Genomic DNA, 17,520 nt, shown 5'->3' with positions numbered 1-17,520 from the left:
CGTTAGCCCGGCGGTGCTGGAGGACGGGCTTCCCTGTTCCCGCGCCCCAGCACCCCGCGGCTGCCGGGTCCCGAGCGCCGAGCGGCCCTGGGACGCTGCGGAGGTCAGGCGGGGGGCATGCGGGGCCTTTCTTTTTGTTCTGAGCTTTGTCACCCGCGTCGGCCTCTAAAGTCAAAAGCGTGCGGCGCAACCAAAGTCCTCCTAGTTGCAGTTGTGCGGCGAGGCTGGCACGGGGGAATCTCCCGTGGCTTTTCCTCCGTCCAGCCCACGTGCTCTTGGGCCCTCCGGTGCCCACGTTGCTGCGGTCAGTCGAACCAGGTGACCCCGAGCTTGGCGCTGGCTTGGGGCACGCTGCCCGAGCTGGTTCTCAGGGATGCTCCGGATCCCCCAGGGAGCCCCAGTGGGGAGCAGCCGCAGGGAGCAACTTTTACCCTGCTGTGCCAACAGTCATCCAGGTTTTAATATTCGATTTAGTATTTAAATGTTTTAAAGTATCGCAGAATTAGAAAGCAAATTTGAGCGGAATTTAGGAGCCAACCCGTGCCATTTGTGGAGTGTCATGATGTGCTAGCCATTTTCGGATGTGTCAAGGTCTGCAAAACCAAACTTATGTGACTTTCACGATTGAGATTTCCTTTGTCTGATTTGGGGTCTGCAGGCCCTGCAATGATGCAGATATTAAGAAGCATTCCTAGTGATAGATTATTAAAATATTCAAAAGTTTAATGAAATACTTAGTAGCACTAGCATAAACTCTGATTGGCTCAAATTTAGGTGGTTTAGTATTTCAGCTCTCCCCCCCCACCTCAGGGAAATGGGGGTGGGGATGGTACTGGGAAGCAGTACAATCCCGTGAGGCAGTCCTTGTGGGTCGTTTAAGGCCTTCTAGATTCGTCTAAGCTTATTACAAAAAATTAGCTAAGCTCCTGATGTTGGCTGGAAGAATCCCCTCCCTTTTTTTGTCGGTCGTGGGGCCTGAACTCTGGACCTGGGCGCTGTCCCCCAGCTCTTCAGTTCAAGGCTAGCGCTCAACCACTTGAGCCACAGCGCCACTTTGGACTTTTTCTGCTTATATGGTGCTGAGGAATCGAACCCAGGGCCTCATGCATGCAAGGCAAGCACTGTACCACTGAGCCACCTTCCCAGCCCAATTTTCCTTTATTAATACATAAAAACCAGTAACTTGGTAAGATTTACACTGTTATTAAGACAAATAATTACTTTTGCTCATGGGGCTTGAACTCTGTGAGCTTTTTGTGCAAGGCTAGTGCCCCATCACTTGAGCCACAGCTCCACTTCCAGCTTTTTTGGTGAGTCTCAAGGACTTTCCTGTCTGGCTTTGCATTTTGGTCTTCAGATGTCAGAGTTGCTGGAATTACAGGTGTCAGCCACTGTCTCCTGGCTAGACATTTACATTTAAGGTGTTACTGGACAAAGGAAAGTGATTTTTTAGATATAAAGAAGAGAAGAAAAAAGATTCCTAAGACCTAGTTTGTCATTCTGTTGGAGAGGTTATCACAATTTTCATATTTAAAACAAGGTTGGAGTTGGAAAATGTGGCTTAGCAGTAAAGCGCCTGCTTAGCGAGCATGAGGCCCTGAGATCAAAGTACCAACAAAGCAAAATTATTTTTGCACAAATGGAAAGAAATGAAAGTTCTGAGGAAGGGGAGGGAATCAAGTTGCTATGACCTGGCCATTAGATGCTAAGGGTGCATCTGTTTTCTAACTCATGGTTGCAGTTCTGGGTAATGATGGGAGGAAAGATTTTGCATTTCCTTCTTCCCCTATAAACATGCCAGACTCAGTGGTACCTGCATATCATTGTGTTCATGTGGCCAACTTTCCTTGCCATGAGGGGCTACGATATTGTCCTGTGAAAGTATTAGCTGCTTTCTGTCTCAGAGGCCACAGAGGCAGAAGGGGATAATGCGTGTGTGCCAAGGCTCTTTGAGCAGGTCCTGCAGAACACTGTTAGTAAAAGAGAGTTCCAAGCCAGCCTGGCCTGGACAGACCAACCCTGATTCTTCAGGGGTTCTCAGAGTCCTAAAGTGGCAAGGCAAGAGAAGGAAAAACAAGAGGTCTGTGTCTTTGGCTATAATTCTACTGCATTATTACTTTATTTTGAAGATAAGTTGCCATGTGAAAAGAAGCATTTCCTTTAATACCTAACATAAGCGATAAAACCCATAATTTTATTAAAAACAACTTTTTTGGAAAAATAAAACTTGAAAGCATTTTTAATAAACATCTATGAAGATGTTTATTAATCTTAGTCTTAGAAAAATTGTGGGTGATATTTTACTTGACTTCCAAAAGTGTTCTTAAAGATCTTGATTATTTTGTTTTCTAGACTTTGCAAATTACTAATGATACTAGGTTCAAAGAAAGACTTGGGCAGCCGTTTCCTAGATTTCTAGAGAGCCCTTCTTTGTGCTTCACACAAATTTCTCCCTTTCTCAGATTTTTACATCTTCATCCTATTCTTCTTTAAAACACTAATAGTTGTATTAATAGAACTTCACAGTAAGATTTAGAATATTAACTAGTGCATGACTAAAAATATGTTATAAATATAATAGAATTATGGTGATTTGTATTCTAATTTGCTATGGTTTCCATAATTTTTAAATTATTTTCATTAGTTAAAGCTAGCAATCTTTTGTGCTTGTTGCTTATTTACAGATAAACCATATACATATGGTAATTATGGTTATATTGTATCTGAATGCCCAATTTACATAAGGTAAAAATGTTTTTTAGGAATGAATTCATTGTTAGTGGGAGTAGAGTTAAAACTATATGTTTTCACCTTGAGAATTTTTGCTATTCTTTGTCAGGTCTGATGACATCATGGTTTCTACTTTGTGCTTTGGCTAATTGCAAAGCTGACTCAGTATTAAGATATGCTTTGCCAGCTGTGGTTGTGTGCTATCTTATTAGTATAACTTAAATTTGTGCTTCTTATATGACTCTTAAATGCTTCCTGTTTTTTGTAAGGTTTAGCTTATTCATCCATTATACCACTAAGCATGTGCCAACTAGATTAGATGTATTTTGTGGTAGGTAAAGGAAAGGGAAATGAGTTACACTTTCCAACCTCTTCCCCATCTCACACCAAACCCTTGTGAGAGGATAGGGAGGATTCAGTGTCACTTTCCACTTGTATCAGTAGTGTTAGTATGTTATCATAGCACAATATAACTAATATAATACCAAATATTTCATAATTTTAATGGATTATGTTATACTAAACATTTGGTTTCTACCCTCTATCCTCTTTTTGCTTTTTTTTTTTTTTGGCTAATTCTGGGACTTGAACTCTGGGTCTGGGTGCTGGCCCTGAGCTCCTATTTTGCTCAAGACTAGCAGTCTACCCCTTGAGCCACAGAGCCAATCCCAGCATTTTCTGTGATTCATTGGAGATAAGAGTCTTACTGACTTTCTTGCACAGGCTGGCTTCAAACTGGAATTCTCAGATCTCAGCTTTCTGAGTAGCTAGGATTTATAGGCATGAGCCACTAGTGTCTGGCCTCTTTTTGCCGTGTGTGTGTGTGTGTGTGTGTGTGTGTGTGTGTGTGTGTGTGTGTGTGTGTGAGTGATTACTGGGGCTTTAAGTGTGTGTGTGTATGTGTGTGATTACTGGGGCTTTAAGTGTGTGTGTGTGTGTATGTGTGTGTTGTCCCTTAGCTTGTTTGTTCAAGGCTAGTGCTTTACCACTGGAGGCACACTCCATTTCTGGCTTTTTGTTGTTGTTGTTTTGTTGTTGTTGTTTGGTTAACTGGAGATAATAGTGTTGTAGTCTTTCTTGCCCAGGATGGCTCTGAGCCTTGAGTCTTAGCTCTCAGCCTTTTGAGCCACCAGGTCCTGGCTAGTTTCAATCCTCTTTTGGGATAAATATAAATGTAAATTTTAGGTTTTTCTTCTCCAATATGACGGAAGTATCTTCTGCATACCTGGGATGCAAACACTCTGTGCTCTATAGCTGGTCTCATACTTCATCCTCAACTTAATTCTTTCAGCCAAGTGCCAGTGGTTCACCTAGCTACTTAGGCTGAGATCTGACGATCCTGGTTCAAAGCCATTGTGGGCATGAAAGTCTGTGAGACTTTTATCTCCAATTATCCACAGAAAGTGAAGCTGTAGTAGAGTGCTATCTTGAGCAAAAAAAGTCCAAGGACAGTGCACAAGCCTTGAGTTCATTTTTGCCCTGTCTGGTTTAAGACTGTGATCCTCCTTCTTCTACCTCCTCTGAATAGCTGAAATTATAGGCATATATCATTATGCCTGACTAAAATTGCAAGTTTATATCTTTCTTACATTTTAATTTTTGTCATTATTGTTTGGCTTTTTTTTTAAATTAGGAAGATGCTTATTTAGAGAAAATATGATTAAATAAACAATGAAAATATTCCTTCTCTTCCCTTCTATATATATTCCTACTTGCACCTTATATAATCTGTAACTATCTTTCCTTCATCATGTTTTCTATGCATTTTCCATGTATAGAAAAATATGTTCAGCCGGGCGCTGGTGGCTCACGCCTGTAATCCTAGCTACTCAGGAGGCTGAGATCTGAGGATCGAGGTTCAAAGCCAGCCCGGGCAGGAGAGACCGTGAGACTCCTATCTCCAATAAACCACCAGAAAACCGGAAGTGGCGCTGTAGCTCAAGTGGTAGAGCACTCGCCTTGAACTGAAGAGCTGAGGGACAGCGCCTAGGCCCAGAGTTCAAGCCCCACGACCGACAAAAAAAAAAGAAAGAAAAATATGTTCATATATTGGGTGCATTTAAAAATTGTTTTTCAGCAAAAATAAAAATCATACCCTGTTATTTTGTATAATTTTTTCACTCCACAGTTTGTATTATGTTATCTATTGCTCCATCACCAAATGTCTCACCTTGCGAATCTGTGGGCTTCTCGGTTCAGCTGGGTGATTCCTCTCCACATGATGTTGGGACTATTGGTTTTAGTGGATTCAGTTTGGTGGGATGAGAGTTAAAGATGTTTCATTGGTTACTCTCAGTTTAAAAAAAATACTGCAAGAGGGACATAATTTAAACACAGTAATGATCAATTGATTTAGAAAAACAATTCTGAACTGTAATACTCTGTTTTTAGTGTGAGCAGAACTGGAGGTTCCTGATGAAAGAGTTTACTCCTTCTTTTCCCTGTTCCCTCTGTATTAGGGAGAGTCCAACTGAAGGCTGCTCTAAAGAAAAGTAGTTAGCTTTGCCCAGGGGAAAAGAGCTTTAAACTAGCAAGTTATTTTAAATGGAGTTCATTTAGTGGATCCTTCATTTGGCAGAGAAACCTGTTTCTTTTCAGAAACAGTTGTAGCACAGACAATTGTATGTCAGGTTTAAAAAATGTTTGCTACTAAGCAAATGAAGCAATGGGAGCCAATAGTGGAATAAACCTATAAAGCCAGGAAAGGGCTAGGAAAATGAACAAAAATTAAATCTCTAAATAGTAAGAACATGTACATATCTTTCCAGAGGTAACACATTTTCTCTGCCATGCTTCTGTGCTTAAAAATAAATGAATGTGCCAGGCACTGACTACTCAGGAGGCTGAGATCTGAGGATTGCAGTTTGAAGCCAGCCCAGGCAGAAAAGTCCTGGTGAGACTCTTACCTCCAATTAACCACTCAAAAACTGCAAGTGGGAGCTGTGGCTCAAAGTGATAGAGTACTAGCCTTGAGCAAGAGAGTTCAGGGAGTGCCCAGGCCCTGAGTTCAAGCCCTACTACTTCAAAAAAGAAAAAAAGGTGTCCAGAACCAAATGCATTAGTGTGCCTTGTCCAGCAGGGTAAGCTAGAGCAAATGGAGTAGGCCTCAAGCCTTTATCCATAAGGCCTGTTCTGGCTTTGGCACACTAGTGACTGATGGTATCCTGAGATGCTAATCTGTTAAGTCTTTTTTCGGACAGGAAATTTATATATCTAACAAATTCCAAGGCAAAACTGATGCGACTAACCACACTTTGGGAACCATTGAACTGTGGCTGAGGTCAGCTAGCTACCCTTTTCCAGATATTTTAGGTTTTAGTTGTTACAGCTACTCAAGTCTGCAGCCCAATAGCTATAAATAATATAGGGTTAGCCCCTATCTTGTGGTTCTACTGCTGTAGACTCAACTAACTTCTGAATTGCAACTAGAAAGAAAAAATTGATACCAGGAGCTGGTAACTCACACCTGCTTAGGAGGCTGAGATCTGAGGATTGCAATTCAAAGCCAACCCCAGCAGGAAAATTAGTAAGACTCTTATCTCCAATTAACCACCAGAAAACTGGAAATAGTGGTACGGTTCAAAGTGGTATAGTGCTAGCCTTGAGCAAAAAGAGGTTAGGGGCAGCTCCCAGGCCCCTAGTTCAAGCCCCACATTGGAAACAAATTGCTTCTTTTCTAAACATGTGAAGTCTTCTTGTTAAGTTGTTGTCAGGTACTAATCTATACAGCATAACAGGTATTTCCATAATATTAGATATTGTCAACAGTCTAATGATTATTTCAAGTATAATATTTGCATAGGTTATATTCAGATGTAATATCATTTTAAATAAGTGGTTTGAAAGCACTTAGATTTTGTTATACAAATGGGGTCTTGGAATAAGGGACAGCTATGTAAGTAAATGGGTATGGTCTTGTTCCTCTAAAACTTTTTTTTTAAGAATTAAAATTTTTAGAATTAGATGCTTTTTATATATTTTTTTTGCATTAAGCTTTGAAACTGAGAACACTGTACCTGCTAAGAAGATACTTTGCTGCTGAGCCTCTTGGACTTTTATGCCCAGGTTGGTCTGGAACCAACCTAGATTCTCTTGATGTCCCATGTAGCTAGAATTACAGATGTGAGCTACTGGTGTCGTTGATTATTTATTTTTTGTCGGTTTTGGGGCTTGAACTCTTGGGCACTTTCCCTGCACTCTTCAGCATAAGATGAGTGCTCCACCACTTGAGCCACAGCACCACTTCCAGTTTTCTAGTGGAAAGGCTTATTGGAAATAAGAGTCTTAATGACTTTCCTGCCTGGGCTGCCTTTGAACCTCGATCCTCAGATCTCAGCTTCCTGAATAACTAGGATTATAGGCGAGAACGACTAGCTTTTTTTTTCTTTAAACACAGAGTCTTCTTATGAAGTATAGGCTGCCTTGAACCCATGATCCTCCAGTATGCTAGAATTATTGACGCGCATTACCATGCCAAACTTCAAGTCTTCTTCTGATGTACTTTTCACATATCTTTGAACTTTCTTCAACTAGTAAAAAAAAATGTAACAACTAACTCATAGCTTATGGGTAACTAGCAAAATTTGGGCTGCAGTCTGGGGCTCTTGAATTAAAAGGAAAAATCTGTAAGTTTTTGCCAAGATTAGGGGGTAGGGCTGTCTTTAGAAAATTCTAAATACTGGATAAACAAGATGGAATTTAGGCTCTTCTATTAGTTTTCATTTATCTTCATACTCTCTTTTTGGTGTTTCTCCACCTAATAGAGAACATTCTTGTTTATTGTATATTTATTATTTATACAAAGTCTCACCCTGTGGCTCAGGCTGGCCTTGAATTGGTAATTCTCCTTCCTGAGTGCTGGGATACTAAGCATACATAATCATGTATGACTGCATTTTTTTCCACTTTAAAAAGTATCTTTAGTTGTACAAAAGGTTTTGATTTTATTTTACTTTTTTATTTTATGCCTATCATGGACTTGAACTCAGGACTGGGCACTGTTCCTGAGCTACTTTGCTCAAGTGTAACACTCTACCACTTGAACCACAGCTCCACTTTGTGCTTTTTTGATAGTTAATTGGAGATAAGAATCTCATGTACTTTCTTGCGCAGACTGGCTTTGAACCACGATTCTCAGATCACAGCCTCCTGAGTAACTATGATTACATGCTCGTAAAGTTTTTACAAACTATCATCTGACTCAATTGGGGAAAATGTGTTAATAACTGGGGTTTGAGGAATTGAGAGAGGAGTGACTGTATACTTCCTAGTACATTTGTAAGTCAGTTTGACAGGTGACTATGGACTTTATCGCTTAATCTTCATGGCTCAGAGGAGGAGGTCAACAAACATTCTAAAATGGGCAGATAGTAAATATTTAAACCTTATAATCCTATGCATTGGTCTGTTTTAACTGTTCTCTAGCAAGCTAGAAAGCATCTCTAAGAGATACTGTAGAAGGCATGGGTCAGTAAAACTTCTATTTATAAAAAATGCACAATATGGTCCATGCTGACCTTCAACAAGATAGAACATGTTTGAACTGTCAAAAAAAAAATGTGACCAAGCCCTTGCTGTGTACGATGTGATGGGGTGTGTTGGCTCATTGCAGCGACTTTTGAACTTTCTGCAGAGCACTCAGCTCTTTGATGTAGGTGGAGCTCTTCCTGTTGAGAGTGGACAGATAATGTGGTCGCCTCACCATTTAGAGAAGCTGGGTTGTTTCTGCGTTGTGGACCTTGGCTTTCCAAGTTCATCTAGTTTGATGATGGTTCTTATATATTTAGCTATGTGATCAAAAGTGATGAATAAAAGTACTTAACAAGCTCAAGGGGCTGATGTATTTAACATATTGTCTATTTTCATATGTCCCTGCCCCCCAATTGCTGGGAATCTAATCCAGATCCTTCTACACACTAAACACATACTAAACACTCTGCCACTGACCTATATACCCTTCAAACACATTTGTGTCTCCTAAGAGTTTTTTCTTAAAGCAAACAATGCTCAGTTTTGTAAAAGGATCTAATGCCTGTAGATAGGAATCTGCAGTTTTCTGATGACGTAGTACAAACACAAATCTCTAACCGTCACTTTTGAGGAGCCTGTGGTTTCATAGATTCAGCTTCAGTCTGAAGTCTCAGTATTTGCCTTTCTTCCTCGTGGTTGCTCTTGCCTGTCACCCCTGTTCCACATCAGGAACCTGGGGTACCCTTGACTTTGCTGTGTGTCCAGCCTGGCACTGGGTCACAGTAAGAGGCTCACTCAGCTCTTCTCTTCCAGGTTGTGTGTAGGACACCCACTGCTCTATATGGTGATCATCTGTGTTGCTTTTGTGGATGGCAGTTGCAGGAGGTAAGGTGGAGAAAAGATTGGATCTAGAAGTAATCTGATCTTCCTCTTTCCAACTGTAGTAATAACAGTAGCATCAACATTTACAGTTAATACAAGTCAGATGTTGTCCAAGCACTTCTAGCAACTAGATTCATTTAATTCTTCTTGTAACCATGAGGGGGGTCAGTGAGGCCAGGGTAGACCTGGTTATCCTGAACTGCCTGATTCTAGCACTATAACCTCACTCTTGGGAGTGTTCAGTGAACTTTTTAATGTCAGGCCTAAGAAAAGAGAATGTTAGTGTTCATCAGAGGCTTCTCTTTAAGCTGAGTCTGTTTCCTGTATTTAGGCTTCAGGCACACCTACCTGCTAGAATATAAAAGATCTTGCAAGCATCCACCTGAAAAATATATTGTTAGGGAATTTAGTAAATGAGAGAAGTAGCTTCTCAAAGAACTAGGTAAAAATGAGTTAGCCATAAGGCGTGGCTAGCTGCTAAGAGAGGAAAAGTATTGTTTTTCCTTTTCCTTGTTCCTTATTACAAAAAGGAATTAACAATAAATGAACTTTTTTTTGTTGTGCTAGAGACAAACTCTAGGCCCTCATGCTTAAGTGTCACTTAGCTAAGCCACGCTGCTACTCCTGGACAAATAATTTAAAATAATATGAAACCAGATACAGTTGGCCTTTCTTATCTCCAGGCTCTGCAACTTGGAATTCAACAAGCTATAATAATATTTGAAAGGTAGTCTTTCTGCAGTGAGATGTGTGACTTCACCAGAAGAGAAGAATAAAAATGCTTTATAGCCTCAAGTACGTTCTGATCAGATCTTGATTTGGGCTCCCATCTGGTGTCATTGCTGGAAGTTTCTGAAAGTCTCTTTGGGCTTTTTGTATTGTGAATAAATGACTGTACATGTAGGTATAGTCTCTTATTCAGTGTTGTGTTAGTATGTTCATGGCATATTGCTGGAAACGTCTTGAAAACCAAAAGAACCCTGACTTTCCCTAGTAGGAGATAGTTTAATTAAATCCTGATACAGTGATGCTTTCTTCAGCCTTTTAACAAAATGGAGCAAACTATAATATGCTTCCAGGAAAAGGGCAGTAAGATGTGTTAGGAGATGGACATTTGGATTGAAAGTAAGTATTTCAGCTTGTGTATGCATCAGAAAACCATCTAAAGTGACATCTGAGAACGTTGAGAATGGTGTCTATACGTTGAATCACTTATGGAGAGTATAAAGCCATTGAATTAGGTATGCAAGGATGGGGCGGGTTCTGCTGTTTTAAGATATGCGAGGTGTACTTGTGGTTTGTTGATACTGGCACTGGACTTAGACATAAGAAAATACTCTTCTTGTTGGGAGTGGTCCTTTTATACTTTGAAGGGAGAGAAGTAGTTTTATAGTTTATTGTGTATGGTACTCCCATTTGTATTGTGTGTGTGTGTGTGTGTGTGTGTGTGTGTACTGTGTATGGTACTCCCATTTGTATTGTGTGTGTGTGTGTGTGTGTGTGTGAAGTTGGTTGCTACTGCTCAGACCTGTAATCGTAGCTACTCAGTAGGCTGAGATTTGAGGATTGTGGTTAGAAGCTCCCCTGGCAGTTAAGTCCAATAGACTCTTATCTCCAATTAACCACAAAAAGCCGGAAGTGGAACTAAGCAAGTGGTAGAGCATTAACTTTGAGCACAAAAGCTCAAGGACAGTGCCAAGGCCCAGTACCAGCAAAAAATAAATAAAATAAAACTTTAAGAGAGTGAGGAAAAAAAAACTTAACCTGTGATTCAAATCAGATATGATAGGGCAATGGAATCATTTTTAGGAGACAGGTAGAACTTTCTAGAATTTTAGTTTTTTTTTAAACATTCCTCTAGAATATACAGTGTTTGTTGACATAAGCAATAACTGAATTAAAGGTGCTTTTTTTTGGTCTTTCCCCTTGAGACCAGAGCTGCAGATTTGAGGTCATAAGTGGGCAGTGTACCCAGGCATCTAGCCATGGTCATGCAGTGGCTTTGTTGTGCATGTTTTTATTTACCCCAGGTCCTTTGCTAGCAGCTAACAGAAGGAAGCTGCCTTTGATGGCAGGTTAACCTTTACTATGAGAATCTGAATATGCTCTTACCGGTGAATCTTGACCTCTTCTCTTCTTCCTCTACCTCCTCCACCTTCCTCTTCACTTTCCTCTTATATCCTCCTTTCCATCATCTTCTACCTTCTGTCCATCCTCTTTCCTCTCTTCCTTTCCTTCCTCTTTTCCATCCTCCTACCTTTTTCTCTTTTCTCCCTTTCCCTTTTTTCCTTTCCTTTAATTTTCTGTACTCCTCCCAGCTCTGATAAGATTTTTTAAAATCTGTTCCAGTCAACTTCCCTTTTTCTTGGTGACTGGTGCTCCAATTCAGCCATATCTGGTTTTGGGTCAAAGTCTGGGATTTTGATCGCCCCTGACTTCTAGCTGTCTCCCTGTGCTCCCTGTGCACTTCTTGCTCTCAGTGGGAGACAGTTCTTGTTAACATCACTATGGAGCACATCACCCTACAGTTGCACAAACACAGCCCAGAAGGTCAGAAATGCATGTGCAAGGAGCCAGGGGGTCATTTCCATTCTGAATCCTGAAATGGAACTGGACCTCTACCCTCCTGCCCCTTCCTCTTTAGCCCAGTTGCACACCTCCCATTCCCGTCCCTCTCACCCTGTGAAAGGAGATACTTATGTCACCTAGGCCTCATCTGAGCGATGAGACTGGGGGTGACCTACGGCCTAGGTTTCCTGCGATTTTGTCAATTGGTTAAAAAAAACCTTATAAACAAATGAAAACCCTCACTTGTTAGGAATCATATAAAGCCCTCTCTGGGCAGTTCTCAAAAAGGGATCCTTTCAACATGATATGGAAACACTTAATGTTAGGTATATTAGGTAGGTAGGTTTCATTAGGTAGCCAGTGAAGAGAGAGAGCACCACGCACTATTCAGGCAGGAAAAGAAGTTTATTTACCGAACTGCTGCCCCTGCATGGTGCAGCAGTGCATGGTGGAGAGGCAAGGCTGAAAAAAGAGAGGTGGGTCACCTGGGCCAGGACTTATCTAGGCCAGGGACAGGAAGAGGTGTAGCCAGGTGGGGGAAAGGTGTGGCCACACTGGATCTGGACATACCTCAGGGTCTGGGACCCTCCTAAGGTCAAATGGGAGACACGTGACCAGAGGAGGCCCTAACCACCCCTGGAGGAGGAGGTGACTGCTTTCAGTGTGCCAGTTACGTAGGTAACACAGATAATGATGGAAACTTAGCCAAGAGGTAGGGAGGTGTCTGCACAGGGCCTGCAGGCCCATGCAGACCTTATACTTAATATTTGCTATTGTTTACAAAAATGATTAATCCTCAGACATTTCCTGTTGGTGTATAGTATAATTATGCCCCAAACTGGGAACCTGAAGCATAAGATAAATGGTTCCTAGCCTGAGGTCTCATGCTGGATGGTGAGCCTGTGCTGGGAAGTCTGCTACCACTCCCAGCCACAGACCTGTGACATGGCCACGATCCATGCTTTCTCATGTGTCAAGGAGAGCTTGAATCTGTGCTTCCTCATGGGCTACCCTCCTGTGGGTGGTGAGGATGGATGTCGCCTGCTTTGGGAATGACAGTACTAGTTTGGAAGCTTCTTTCTTGTTTTTTATTTATTTCATTTTTTTATTTTTGTTGGTTGTGGGGCCTGAACTCTTGGCCTGGGCTAGCCTTCAGCTCTTCAGCGAAAGGCTAGCACTCTACCACTTGAGCCACAGTGCTACTTCCAGCTTTCTGCTATTGTGGTGCTGAGGAATTGAACCCAGGGTCTCATGCATGCAAAGCAATCTACCACTGAGCCATCTTCCTGTCTCCTCTTGGTTTTTTTTTTTTTATTTGGCAGATTCTCAGCTTTGATTTTGAGATGATGGGATTGGGAAACGGGCGTCGCAGCATGAAGTCTCCGCCCCTTGTCCTGGCTGCCCTGGTGGCTTGTGTTGTCATCTTGGGCTTCAACTACTGGATTGCAAGCTCCCGGAGCATGGAACTACAGGTATCTTGTTCGTTTTGTGTGTGTGGATGCCATCCAGTGTTTAACATTTCTGGGTGCCCTAGGAACTTGCTCTGTGTTGTCTCCTAAATCATTGGGCCCAGAGCAAATACTGTAGTGGGAGTTTAGTTCAATCCAGTGCTGCCTCCTCTGTGTGAGACTGTTGAGGATTGCTACTGAAACCAACATCTCTGCTTCTCACTTGAGTGTTTGGAGGTGGTAAGATGGCTCACAGAGATATGTTGGACATGCCCATTCTCAATTCTGTACTTTACAGGTGACACAGTACGTTGGGATGATGATTATAAGGAAGTATGTTTTTAAAGATGTCAGTCTTTATCATCATCACTTAATGACAATAATGATTTTAGCTTTCTCACATACTGTGGTCAACTTTGGCTAAAGTTTTTTTGTTTTTGTTTTTGTTTTTTTTGCCAGACTTGGGCATCTTTGAAACCTGTGATCTAGTAAAGCTTAATTCCCCAGTCTCCATGTCTAGGTCCTTGGCCTGCCTACAACAAGCACCTTACCCGTTTAGTTGACATCTTCCATCATTGACAGTCTTCTTGCTAGTCTCCCTGCATTTTGGTGGTGGGTGCAGATAAGTCCTCAGTGTGGGCTTCATTAAGGGATCTTGGTTGGGCCATGTCTGGGGATGTTTGACCTTGGCCCTCACACTGTGGTCTCCTTACAGACCCGAGTCTTAGAGTTGGAAAACAGGGTCCGCAGGGCGGCCGCAGAGAGAGGTGCTGTGGAGTTGAAAAAGAACGAATTCCAGGGAGAGCTAGAGAAGCAGCGAGAACAGCTCGACAAGATCCAGTCTAGCCACAACTTCCAGATGGAGAGTGTCAACAGGGTATACCAGGATGAGAAGGTAAGGCCTGCTGTGTTTCCCTCACCATTCTCTCTTTTGAATGACACTTTCTGCCTGTAGAGTATGTCTGTCGGTTGAGCTTTGGGCATTGCCCTGCATTGAGACCTAAGTTCCTAGTCGGGCCTGTGGAACTTCTGCAGTGGTAATAGTGAGAAATGCAGAAGAACCAAGGTGACCCCAGATTCCTCCTCATGCTGGCATTACCACTGCACTGTTGTGCCAGGTGCTTGTATCTTAAAGATTAAAGTGTTTGTGTCTGAATACTACCAAGAAAGTTGGGCTTTTTCTCCTCTTTTGGATAGGCTTCTTACTATGTGGCTGAGGTGAGCCTCAAACTCACAGCTCCATGCCTTAACCTCCCAAGAAACTAAGATTATAGGTGTGTATCACTATGCTCAATTTATGACTGTTTAATCAAAAGCAAACCACACCAGATCTTACATGGATTGACAAGAGGCCTCTAGCCAGGTGTGGTGGTACACACATGTAATTCCAGCACTGGGGAGGCTGAGGGAGTTTTTATAAAAAACAAGAGAAGCAGGAGGTGTGTGTGTGTGTGTGTGTGTGTGTGTGTGTGGCTTTGTGTGTGTGTGTGTGTGTGTGTGTGGCTTTTTGACAATTGAACTTTATCTTTTTCTGAGGATTGTAAGTGTGTGTGTGTGTGTGTGTGTGTGTGGCTTTTTGTGTGTGTGTGTGTGGCTTTGTGTGTGTGTGTGTGTGTGTGTGTGTGTGTGGCTTTTTGACAATTGAACTTTATCTTTTTCTGAGGATTGTAAGTGTGTGTGTGTGTGTGTGTGTGTGTGTGTGTGTGTGTGTGTGTGTGTGGCTTTCTGACAATTGAACTTTATCTTTTTCTGAGGATTGCATTTTTTTCCCCTGAGATTAAGCTTTTTCACTAAATTATATAGCTGATAAAAAGTGGAACTATCTTCTACTGGATAGTACAACAGAGTTATAGCCATTTATTACTGAGGGTGGTTTATTTTTACTATTGTAAACACCTCTCCCTAAAGAATGTTTGATTTATTGAACGGAGGTTGTATCCCTGTGTCTGTTATCTCAAATGTGGACTTAGTTCCAGCATTTTACTCCACAATGAATTGTTTACAGCTAGGGCCCCAGACTTTCCTTTCCTGTTTTATTGCTTCCTTCCCTCCTCCCTCCATTTTCTCCTTAAGGGTTTTTTAGTTTATTTGTTTCTATTGGTGTTTATTTGTACAAAAGCAGTGGATTTCATTGGGACAGATTATACATATGTCTAATGTACTTTGATCATATTTACCACCCATTATCTGCTACCTCTCCCCCCCCCACTTCCTTACTAAAGTATTCTCTTCCCTTGCAGAATACTTTCCTGTACTCATATCTTCATTGGGGATTGTGCCAGTTTTATTTGTGCTGCTTTATTTTTCTTCACTGGGAAACACTGTTTCTGTTCTTGAAATCCTGTTCAGTTGGAAATAATACGGCACAAGTATGTTCAGGGACAGAATCCCTTAAAACATTCCTTGGGGGAAAATAGTTTATTCTGTCAATTCAAACTAAAACTGTATAAGGATATTATTTGAGGTTTCAGCTATTAAAATTAAGAAGACAATTCAACTAGCTGAGTCAGTGTTCCAAGGAAGGGGAAGTGGAACCCTGTCTATAGGCTTTTGAATAATGAAAAGAAACAGAGGCTATTTGGCTGATAGAAGATAGAGTGAAGAATGGTAAACAATGGTTGTTGGTGGTGTAGCTCAGGGGCAGAGCATTTGTATAGCATGTGCAAGGCCCTGAGTTCAGTTCTTGGGGGTGGAGGGGACAACAAAAGTCAATGTAAAAAGGATGGAAATGTGCACAAAGCAAGAGTGTGGTAACTTTTCTGTTCTTCAATCTGTTTGGGTTGTTCTAGATGCAATGAAAAGGGTGGAGGTGACCAAAATTTCCCTTTGAGGTAGCAGATGGAATTTGCATAGGTTATTCTGTCTCTTTTCTTTTTGTTTTTTTGTTGGTGGCCATAGGGCTTGAACTCAGGGCCTGGTCGCTGTCCCTGAGCTCCTTTGCTCAAGGCTAGTGCTCTACCACTTTAATCTCAGCCTCCTGAGGAACTAGGAGGTATATGCATGAGCCACCAGCACCCACCATTTGTCCTGTTTCTTAATGATCTCCTAGCTCCATTTTGAAAGCCTCTTCGAATGTTGTTTTCATTGTAATTTTTCCTTTTTATTTTCACAGTTCATTTTCTTTTGCCAAAACTCAGTCAGAAATAGCTTCATTTTCAGTATTTGTGTGTGTGTAGTATTCTCTTGAGGTTCATTCCTTGCAGCAGTATATCCACTTTGACATTTATACTTCTCATTTATTTGTTAGGCATGTAAATTAGTACTATAGCAGTGCAAAGAAAATCGTTTGAGAAACACTTCCTTTGTGATGGAAATTGAGTCCCTATAATCATTCCTGAAGGGAAGCAGCTGACTAGAAAGACTCAGAAAAAGAAAAAAGAAAAAGATGTCTGGGTAGAAGATGGAAGAAGTATCCATGTATATTGCTTTATGTTTAGAAGGAGAATTTAAAGACAGGAGGGCAGCAGGGCTAGGGTATAGCCCTGGCAGAGCATGTACTTAGTATGTACAAAGCCCTGCACTTTATCCTTAGCTCCATGAATAAAAAGAATATGGATGCAGTGGGATGAGATGGCCCTTAGGTGGAAGAACCCATATCATTCCTTTCTTTGTCCCTGTTTCTCATTGGGGAGAAGCCCCATGAAGCTCTTTGGGATGTGTAACATGAAAATACCATATTTTCAAAGTGTTTTCCTGTTGTAAATGAGTACCTTCTGGAATGAGAGAGGCCATGATGGCTTGGCTTGAAGGGTCTTGGGCATCATTTGAACCTGGGTTGGGGCTGCTTCCCTCTGGTGCAACACCCATTTGTAAGCTTAGCTTCCTCTGAAGGATTCTGCCTCTTGAAAGGGAAGCCTTATCATTAGTTGTACTTTCAGAGTTCTTGCACACACATAAGCATATTAAATATCTCATTCTCCCCCCCCCTCAAAGATAGTCATAGTTATCTCTTGAGACAGAGAAAGTAGCTGAGTCAGGAGCGGTCTTGGGATGTTCCTAGACTGCAGCATGACCAACTGGGCTGGGCCAGTACTGCCAGATAGCATTCTGTCTTGCTGGCTCCACCACAAAGAGTTTCCATATGGCCAAACACAGTTCCTGGATGGTTCCAGGTTCTCTTTTGGGCATGATTTTTTATGCACCCTACCATGCAACAATGTTCTTCTGGAAGGGAGCCCAAATTGTACCAATTAGAGTAGTTTCTTTTGACTTTTGTTACCTTCTGTCCTATGACTAATTAGGATTAGGGTTCTAGATCAGCTTTTCTGTTTTTACTACCACTGGTTTTTCCTATCTGGTTCAATCCATTTCCTATTGGGTGCTGGAGAAGGATGAGTAGATCTTTTTTTGGGGGGGGGGTCCAGTCGTGGGGCCTGAACTCTGGGCCTGGGCACTGTCCCTCAGCTCTTCAGCTCAAGGCTAG

At 41.7% G+C, this 17,520-nt stretch overlaps 1 protein-coding gene across 2 annotated transcripts in view; it reads left to right on the top strand.

Moving 5' to 3' along the window:
* Golm1 (golgi membrane protein 1) overlaps window positions 1-17,520 on the top strand; it is a 51,381-nt gene that overhangs the window by 646 nt on the left and 33,215 nt on the right. Inside the window, exons 2-4 of one of the 2 annotated variants that reach the window (XM_013031077.1) lie at window positions 9,013-9,084; window positions 12,972-13,121; window positions 13,813-13,992. In XM_013031077.1, coding sequence (XP_012886531.1) covers window positions 12,993-13,121; window positions 13,813-13,992 — 309 coding nt within the window. In that variant the 5' untranslated portion in view covers window positions 9,013-9,084; window positions 12,972-12,992. The remainder of the gene's footprint in view (window positions 1-9,012; window positions 9,085-12,971; window positions 13,122-13,812; window positions 13,993-17,520) is intronic. The other variant, XM_013031078.1, reaches the window with a different exon arrangement.

This window comes from Dipodomys ordii, unplaced genomic scaffold, assembly GCF_000151885.1.
Source record: "Dipodomys ordii isolate 6190 unplaced genomic scaffold, Dord_2.0 Scaffold137, whole genome shotgun sequence".
Lineage (NCBI taxonomy): Eukaryota > Metazoa > Chordata > Mammalia > Rodentia > Heteromyidae > Dipodomys > Dipodomys ordii.
The sequence above is the reverse complement of the archived record's forward strand: the minus strand, read 5'-3'. Positions and strand labels throughout refer to the sequence as shown.